This window comes from Rhamphochromis longiceps, linkage group LG13 (assembly GCF_057381845.1).
Source record: "Rhamphochromis longiceps isolate RC_006_pf linkage group LG13, R_longiceps_female_GT1.1, whole genome shotgun sequence".
NCBI classification, from domain to species: Eukaryota; Metazoa; Chordata; class Actinopteri; order Cichliformes; family Cichlidae; genus Rhamphochromis; species Rhamphochromis longiceps.
Genome location: NC_140569.1, coordinates 2,890,627 through 2,899,736, shown reverse-complemented (window position 1 = coordinate 2,899,736; position 9,110 = coordinate 2,890,627). Strand labels below are relative to the sequence as shown.

General features: G+C 42.3%; 1 protein-coding gene across 1 annotated transcript; it reads right to left on the bottom strand.

The window, feature by feature from the left end:
- Positions 1-3,020: 3,020 nt before the first annotated feature.
- Positions 3,021-8,855, bottom strand: foxg1b (forkhead box G1b). Its single transcript, XM_085428531.1, has one exon. It carries the CDS (start codon positions 8,484-8,486, stop codon positions 7,305-7,307), a length of 1,182 nt encoding a protein of 393 aa, XP_085284657.1. The 5' UTR covers positions 8,487-8,855; the 3' UTR covers positions 3,021-7,304.
- Positions 8,856-9,110: the final 255 nt, after the last annotated feature.

Below are 9,110 nucleotides of genomic sequence, written 5' to 3'. Positions count from 1 at the left end.
TTCGGGACCTGTGAGTGTGTCAGTGTGTGTTGGGTGTGACATCACTCGCTCAGGCACAATTACATCATTAGCCCCCCCCCCCCCCCGGGGCCGTCCCAGCTGCCAGAACAAGTGAGCAGACCAAAGTGCTGCGCTGACCTAAATTCTCCCAGAGAGACTCCTCTTAAAGCTGCAGGGACACAGACGCACTCTGAGACAGGAAGTCAGAGACCGAGACTTCCTCCGTCTCAGATGTGTTTAAGGATGAAATACTTCTGAGGACAGGAAACACCTAAACACCTGTCCGAAGAGCCCATAAATCAAAGAAGAGAAGCCTTTTCTCTGATAGCAGTGAAACATGAAATACACTAAAACCCACATTTGTGTGTCAGTCGGCCTTTTTGACTTCATCTGATGTGTGAAATTCTCACGAAATCTAATCCACTGATTCAGGTTCCCAAAGAAAAACAGCCGTGTCACTTTTATTTCCTCACACCTGTTCAGGTGTCCACACAGACACAATGTCCACTCTGAGTGGAAGCGATCATTTTGATCATCACATTACTTTTGTTTCAGTTCATTGCTGGGTTAAGTTTGCACATCAGATTTGTTTGGTTTTATGGCCCCGAACTACTTTCAAAGATTTTACTGCTGAAGGAGGTCGAGAACTAAGCATGTGACACAATGAGCAGGAGAGCATGGGGGGGGGGCAGGCGAGGAGGCCATGCTGCAAGTCGGCTACGAGCTAAGCTAAGCTAGCGAAACAGTAAAGACAGTGAGTGAAAACTTTAGCTTTAAATCAGGTAGTGAGTACACAGAGAGTGTGCTTCAGAAGCACGTGAAGATTATACTATGAAATAACAGGTTATCTATAAGCTTTTAATTAGATATCTATGCAGATAAGCTACACAAAACACCACTGTGTGTTGGAACAGGAACAGGAAGTGATACTCTAGCGCAGAGAGAGCGAACACCACCAATTTAATTTACACAGTGAGGTTTGGGCACCAAATGTTTGAGTCTGCTTGTTTACTCTAAAAATCTAATATTTCATAAACGTGGATTTTTGATCTGTGCCGGGTTGAAAGTCTCACTTTAACTCAGACACTAAGTCCCGTCTCCTCAACTGCAGCACGGACATTTTGGTTTCAACATATTTGCTTCCACATCACATGTGACATGTTTGTACAAACATCTTTGATATTAACGTTTGTGATTTTCTTCTGTTGCTTCTTCTTTTATATCATTGTAAAAGGAGATTAACACAAACTGTTTCCTCAACCTAACCAATGATGTTTAAATCAGACTAAATAAAACTCAGAAGATAATGGATCCATGTGAGAGTTAAACTCCAGTTTTCTGGTTGAAGTCTCGCAGATTTATCATCATCTCGACTTCGTCGGTTAAACTGTTAGTGGGCGACGGTAAACAGGGTCAACACTAAAAACAACCCACAGACGGATCTAGAGTCCACGCTAATACTACCTGATGCTGTCACACACACATCTGACAATCCTAGTTCCTGATTGGTCTAACCTCTCGGTGGTCAACGGTAATAACACCCCCCCAAATCCTGACGGACACAGTTCCCTCACCCGACTCTGTAGCTTACAGATTGCAGGAGTGCATAAAACGGAGCAGTTTGGGGTCATTATTTTTGTTACTGTTACCATCATGACTGGTGCACATAACTTGGTTTCTCAGTGCTTATAGTAACTTGAGATTCATTTATTGAGTTTATTTCATTGTCCTGACTGTAGTCTGGGCACCTGGCTGATTAACATACAGGTGGCCGCATGTCTGTTTTTGGTGTTTGTCTTGATTTTGTCATCTTTACTGAAAAACTAACATTTTGTAGTTTGTTTGTTTTTTAATCAGTTACAGACTTTAAAGGAACAGAGTATCTACGGGTCCTCAAAAAGCAACAGAAGGTCATAAACATCATCTTAAATTCAGTTTGCATGGCTCTGAAATGCTTTCAGTCACTTTATTTAAATCAAAAGATTTACAGCTCGATTGGCTGTGATTTAAAAGAGGTGATGGTAACAGTTGGCTAATAAGATCCGTTAGCTAACCATTGTTGCTCACATCAAATAAAAACATTAATATATAAAAATGCCCAGGTGACTTACACCCAGCAGGCCTCCGGGTTAACAATGCGACAGTGAAGATGATGAAGGAGGCCACGTTAGCTTTTACGTCTATAAAACATTTCTACTCTAACTCAGGACTCACAGTGTGTTTTTTAATCACAGGCCTACCTACGTTCACTCTCACACTCCAGTAGAGGCATCAGGGGTCACTCGAGGTTCAGCGTTTTGCCCAAGGACACTTTGCACACAACCCACTCGACCCTCTGATCCCCCTCTGCCCCCAAAGCACAACAACCAATGACAGCAAGCATAACTCGGAATAAAGGTGGAAAAATGCTAACAAGGCAAACTTTGCTGTGTGTGGATGCTATTTCAAATTTACTGATTTAATTTAAACTCAGACCACTGAAAAAGTGTAATATTGATCTCATTCACTGAGTTTGTTCTTAAATTTCACTTTTAACAGTGTAAAAAAACAAGCGTTAAACTTATCCACAGGTATGAGATATGTGGATATAAAAGGAAAAATAACAATACTGTAAATCTACTGTGATCCGGAGATGGCTCAGGCTAAATGCTGGACTATCATAATATCAATATTACGATTATTGTGGCAAAAATAATTCATGATAAATGTATTTTTACAATATCACAATAATTAAAACATATAAACTGCTTTGTTGTGTTGTGTCTCGTTTTGTGTTGTTTGTAACAAAAAAGAAAAAATTACATGTTATTACTGTGTATTAATAATGTTTAATTTATAATAATAAAAGTTTAGTAAAGTGAGGATTAACTTTACAAAAGTGTACAAAAAGAAGAATGACTATTATTTTTTTAAAACATCACAATACAAAAAGAATTTACAAAAACATTATTGTGATTTTTTTTTTTAGTGCAAAAGTCAAATTCATCTTTAACTTCATTGTTTGTGTCTAATTTGGAACAAAAACCCTCCAAAAACAAATAAAAAGAATTCACAGCAACAACATTATTGTTTGTGTTATAAAAAATTATCTTCAAAATTAGATTTTTATCTTAAACCTGAAACGTCTTTACCAATAACAATAACACGACACTACAATTATTGCAAAATAACTTATTCTAATGATATTATTGTGACACAAAATATCACCGTAGTGTTAATCTTTACCTTTATTATGTGTTTTTTTTCTCCGTTTGTTTTGGAAAAGTGTAACACTACAAAAAGTCACAATAATTTTATAAGGTCGTCTCAGTAAAACCGACATTTAATCTCTTTAAACAAATGTTATTCTGTTAACCTGCTGAGCTTCATTCTTTTCTCCATTATAATAATTTTGATATTGTTCAGTGAATTTCAGGTTCTGAGAAAATAAAATGTTTCACAGCTGCAAAAATAAACACAAAGATTAGAATCTACATTTACACTCACGTCTGAATTCTGTTACATTTTTATTTTAAACATCCATAAAACACTAAATCTGCTTTAATCAAACTCCCATTTACATTTGAATTTCCTCTCATTTTAGTCTTTTTTTTCTGAGTACAGCTGAATGAGCGGCTGAACACACACACACACACACACACATCATGTGACTTTCGACTCAGCAAAGCCCAGGCTGTGTGTAAACTGACTGGATGCACTTTTTCAGACTGAACTCAAACAACAGAGAAGAAAACAAATCATAAAGCAGCTGAAATAAACCTGGAATCATCAAATCATGAAAACTGGCCTGTTCAAAGTAAAAGTTATGGAGCTAAAGAGTCAGTTTGAAAACCCTCCTGTTGACATCAGTGTTAACACAGAGCTGTGAAGGAGCCTCCGCGCAGCCGAGAAAACAGAAGAAAGAAATGTATAAATATGTGAGTGTGAAGGCCAAACGTTCAAAATGAAAGAGGTAGAAAGACACAATAATATTATTAATGACCATATATCTATATATATATTTATCTATATATAAAATTATCTATATTACTGCAAGTAAACCTGTTTTTTTCAGACTTTATGCACAAAACGTTAAACATTTCTGGAAAAACCGTGGGGACAAAAAAATCATAGAAACATAAATTAGGCCAATAAACAGGCCTCATAATAACCCTAAAGGAACCAAAACGGTCAAATAAGTCACAATACAACTAAAAACTGCAGTTAGCATGACTAAATCATTTATCAAATAATCAATTTAATACTAATATCAAATAAAAATATCTTCCAAAAGCTCCCATGTGATAAATGCACACCTGACTTATGATTTAGTAAATAAAAATATAAAAAATAAATAAAATATGCAATTCACTATGGAGCAAATCAAAGTCTCATAAAAGTTTAAAGAAATGAAAAACAATAAAAACAGCACGTCAACTGAAACAGAAATTCATTCACAGCCTCAGTGACGCGTCTGTGTGCGCACTTTGAATAAAAACTTATTGCTTTGTGATGTTTGCACACATCATCAGGCAGAAACTCTGCTTCAGGTTATTTCATCCTTTTTAATCAAGTTTAGTTTCTCTGGAAAAATAAAACACAGACAGCAAAGAAACAGACATTACAGACTTTGTACAACTGAGTGATGTCTAACTACAAAAGTGCAAAAAAAGAATAAAAACCAAACAAATCCCCAAAAATCAAAAACAATTTTTACAAACCCAGAATGAAAAAAGTGACAGAGAGAAAAACCGAGCCGACAGTTTCCCCCAAAGTTTCCCCACAGACAGACCTGCAGTGTGTGTGTGTGTGTGTGTGTGTGTGTGTGTGTGTGTGTGTGTGTGTGTGTGTGTGTGTGTGTGTGTGTGTGTGTGTGTGAAGGTCAGCGTCTTCTAAGCTGCATGAGGCTTTTATTTCACCGAGGTTACATAAGTTTATATGTTTGCACTGTAAAAAGTAACAATAAAAAACAAAGTTGGCGATGTGGGGGGGGGGGGGGGGGGGGGGGGTGGCTTCCTGTTTCCTGTGTGCGCACTCAGCTGTTTGAAGGATCCAACCTGCAGCTCATTTACACTCAAAATTCTAAATTCTGTTTATTTTACAATAAAAGCCCAGATGTGAAACATTATGATCCATATGTTTGCTTCCTGTTTTGAAACGTTCTCACTTGGATTTATTTCCTTTTTTTCTCTCTTTTCTGAAATTAACACCACGTTTATATTCGACTTTTAAAATGATCACAAGCATTTTGTTGCATTTTATTTTTGAAAAGCTGCTTTTACTTGGATCCACCTGAGATCTGAGGATCAATACCACAGTGATCGGGACTGATTGTCAAACGCTGCTCACGTTTAAAGTGAAGAATCGGCGGTTAGATTAAAAATAATTTCTCTTGATTAAAAATGTTTAAAAGTGTCAAACTCGCTCCTTTTTTCCTTTTGTTGGTTTACGTTGTTTTATTTTGTGAGCTAAAATATTTTAGAAACATATTTACTGAGGAAATTGAATCAAATCACATCTGTATATAATAATACGTCCACGTGGCTCCGGTGGAAAGACATTAGCTTTTTTTTTTTTTTTTAAATATAAAAAAGTCATAAAGAATAAAATTTTGGACCATGTGTTCGACTAAAGTCACAAAAAAATACTTTAAAATATTTTTCCAAATAACAAAAATGTGCAAAAACCTGGATTTTAATATATAAAGTTTTTTACATTTATTTTCCACATCAGCTTTTATTTTCACTAAAGCCTCCCTGTAGCGTGCGTGTGTGTGTGTGTGTGTGTGTGTGTGTGTGTGTGTGTGTGTGTGTGTGTGTGTGTGTGTGTGTGTCATCTTAAATGTTAAATATATGCCCCTCCCTTCCTGCTGAGGTCAGCTGACCAACATTTTCCACATGAGAAACTTTCTGATGACTTTATTTCTCCGCAGAATATTTTTTAAAAAATAAGTTGCATATATATGATTTCAGTTGGCCTGAAGCATCTCCAGTTTCATTGATTGTCATGCACGTTTTTAACTCTTCCCACGCCTCCGACTCCTCTGACTATTAAATTATTCGTTTTTTTAATGGCTGTCTCCTAAAGGTAACATAAAGTGACTCCATGGCTGTGAGGACGCTCTGATTTTCGTTCATTTCATTATTTTAAACTCTTCTCTAATCAAAAAGAAAAAAAAACATTAGAAAAGAAAAAAATCTGGTGAAAAAAGTTTTTCATATGACCAAAGCTACATGTAAATAGGCCTTTATGTGTGTGCGTGTGTGTGTGAGGGCCTGATGCTTGTTGGAGCCCCTTAAAAGGAAAGAAAATAGTCCCAGCAGCAGCACAGAGGCCTCAAGCCTCCGCGGGTCACTTAAAAATGTTCTCCAGGAACCAGAGCGGGTCAGCGGGCCAGAAAAAAAGCGAGAAGACGGCAGAGAAAGTTAAAAGAAGAAGAAGAGGGGCTGTGCGGCGGCTCTGAGCGCACATGCGCTGGAGCTTTTACGCTCATTCAGGCCTTTACGCACAAACACACACACACAGCAAAATAAACGGAGTGAACAGTCTGCGTGTTGATGCTGAACAAAAAAACGTGTTTGCATAATTTCAGCTGAAGAGTTTGTTCCAAAAACATTTACACACTTTTCTGGATTTAGTGATCACGAAGGCCGAAAAATACATCGAATTATTTTTGGAAGGAAACTCTTCACACAGAGCGGCTTTAACACCATTATTTAATCGCATTGTTCTAATTCAGAGGTCAAACCTGAGATATGATTTGTAGGCTTCTGCTTCCTCTCAAAAACCCTGATCGTTTCCAATTTTAAGGCTTTGTTCACGTGTTTTTCCTCCCAGTAAAACACAAAATAAAAGTTTTGATTGTCTCGTTTTTTTCCTCCTCGATTGTCTCAAAATTCATAAATAATTATTAACCCTGTCGTATTTCCAGCCCCACCCCTCGTTTTCCTTAATACTGAAGCGCAAACACTGACGAATAGAATTTAAATACAATAAATACAAAACATAAATAAACGACAAACAAAGTACTGAAAATCTTTGTACAAGATATAAATAGTTTGAAATATACTTATAGCGTTACCTTTGGCAAGTCTAGTTTACAGTTGGACGACCGGCGGTAACAAAAGTTTCTCCCTTTTAAAGTAAAGATGAAGCCGAGCTGTGCATCGCACTCCGTGTGGCCAGAAGTCTCGCTTCATTTATGGATTCATACACACATTTCTGATGTTTACCACTTTCTATTTGCCCTTAACGTGACGTCTGTGCGTCCTCGTCCCGGCGCAGTCCACGAAGCCAGGGTGTGTGGGTGTGTGTGAGTGGGGGGGTCAGTTTAGGAACGCGTTAGGGGTCACCCTCTTTTGGTGGGACAGCACCCCGGGGAACCCCGCGGACACACCGGGGGAGAAGGCCGGTAGCGAGCTGTTTCTGAGCGAGTCCGAGAGCAGCGCCTGTGGGGAGCCGCCGAAGCCCGGAGCGCCCTGCGGGAGGTGAGGAGGCGGCGGAGGAGCCGCGGGCGGCGGGCCGCCTCCCCCCCCCGGCGGGGCCGCCGAGTGCTGGCTCCCTGACACGAAGTATCCTGGCTGACCGGACAGCAGCCCGACCGGCGACGAGCTCATCCCGTAACTGTTCGTCAGGCCCAGCGGCAGCGAGCGGCCCAGCTCCCCGTTACTCAGCTGCTCCACGGCGGGCAGCAGCGAGCCGTAGCCGGCCGCCTGGTTCAGGAAGCCGGCGGACGAGCCGTTGTAGTGCGGGTGATGGTGGTGGTGGTGCAGGGACAGGAACGGGGACAGCTGCCAGTACAGCGGGTTGCTGCTCCGCTCGTTGATGCCCAGCCCGAGAGGAGCGAAGCGCAACCCGCGCTTCATCGCCAGCTTGCCCCGAGAGGTGGCGGAGCGCCGGCGGAGCTTCCCGGTGGTCCCGCCGATGAACACGTCGTCGCTGCTCGGGTCCAGCATCCAGTAGTTGCCCTTGCCCGGGTCGTCGTAGTGCCGAGGCACCTTGACGAAGCACTTATTGAGGCTGAGGTTGTGCCGGATGGAGTTCTGCCAGCCCTGCTTGTGCTCTCGGTAGTACGGGAAGTTCTTCATGATGAACTCGTAGATGCCGTTGAGCGTGAGCCGCTTCTCGGGGCTCTGCCGGATGGCCATCATGATCAGCGCGTTGTAGCTGAACGGAGGCTTGTCATACTTCCCGTTTTTGCCGCCGCCGGTGTTCTGCTCCGGTGTCGCCTTGCCGCCGTCCCCTCCTCCGCCTCCCCCTCCGTCCCCCTCCTCTTCCTCCGGCTCCTCCTTGCCAGGTTTCTCCGGCTCTAGAAGCGTGGAGGCCGCAGAGTCCACCTCCGGGGGGTCCAGAGACTTCTCGCAGTCGGAGCCCGGGGAGAGACACGGGGCTCCGTGGATCGCGACCGTCGCGGAGTCCGCACGCTCGCACTTGGAGGGCAGCAGGAGGCTCTTGATGCTGAAGGAGGAGGACCGGTGCACGGTCGGCGGGTCTTTTACATCCTCCATGCCCGGTGGCGGCTCTCCCGACAAAACCAGGAATAAATAATAAAAAAAAATGAACAACCACAACAACAACTCCGAGGTCCTCCACCTCCGTGATCCGAGAGAGAGACAGAGAGGAGAGAGAAAGGAGGCTCAGGATGAGAGACGCATGGATGGAGAGAGAGAGAGAGAGAGAGAGAGGGAGGGAGAGAGAGGGAGAGAGCGTGGCGTGGATGTGGAGAAATTAGTAATTAAGGAGGTTCCGACGACATCACGGAGAGGAGGAGCTTCTCCAACTTGGTGATTTTGTCAACAAATCCTCTTTTCTCCTCCTCTCGCTCTCCGCGCGCCTCCGTCTCCAAACCTTTCCTGTCTCGAGCCTCACAAACCTGTCACTTCATCTGCTCCCCTTTAATCTCTCTCTCCCCATCGTTCCATATTTACGCGCGCGCGCACAGTTCCCTCCACCTCTTGTGTGTGCGCCAAGCCCGTGCGTAAAAGCGCACGTCCGCTTATGGGTGTGCGCGTGCGTAAAAGCGCACGGGCAGTCGGGGCTTTGTTTTCTCGGCGACAATAATAGTTTGAATTCATGTCGGCAAACATGGCGCGTGCACGCACAGTGTGTGTTTGCGCGCGTGCGTCTGTGTG

What these genes read in the sequence shown, in the direction of transcription:
- foxg1b (XM_085428531.1), bottom strand. Translation starts at nt 8,486, where the DNA reads ATGGAGGATGTAAAAGACCCGCCGACCGTGCACCGGTCCTCCTCCTTC.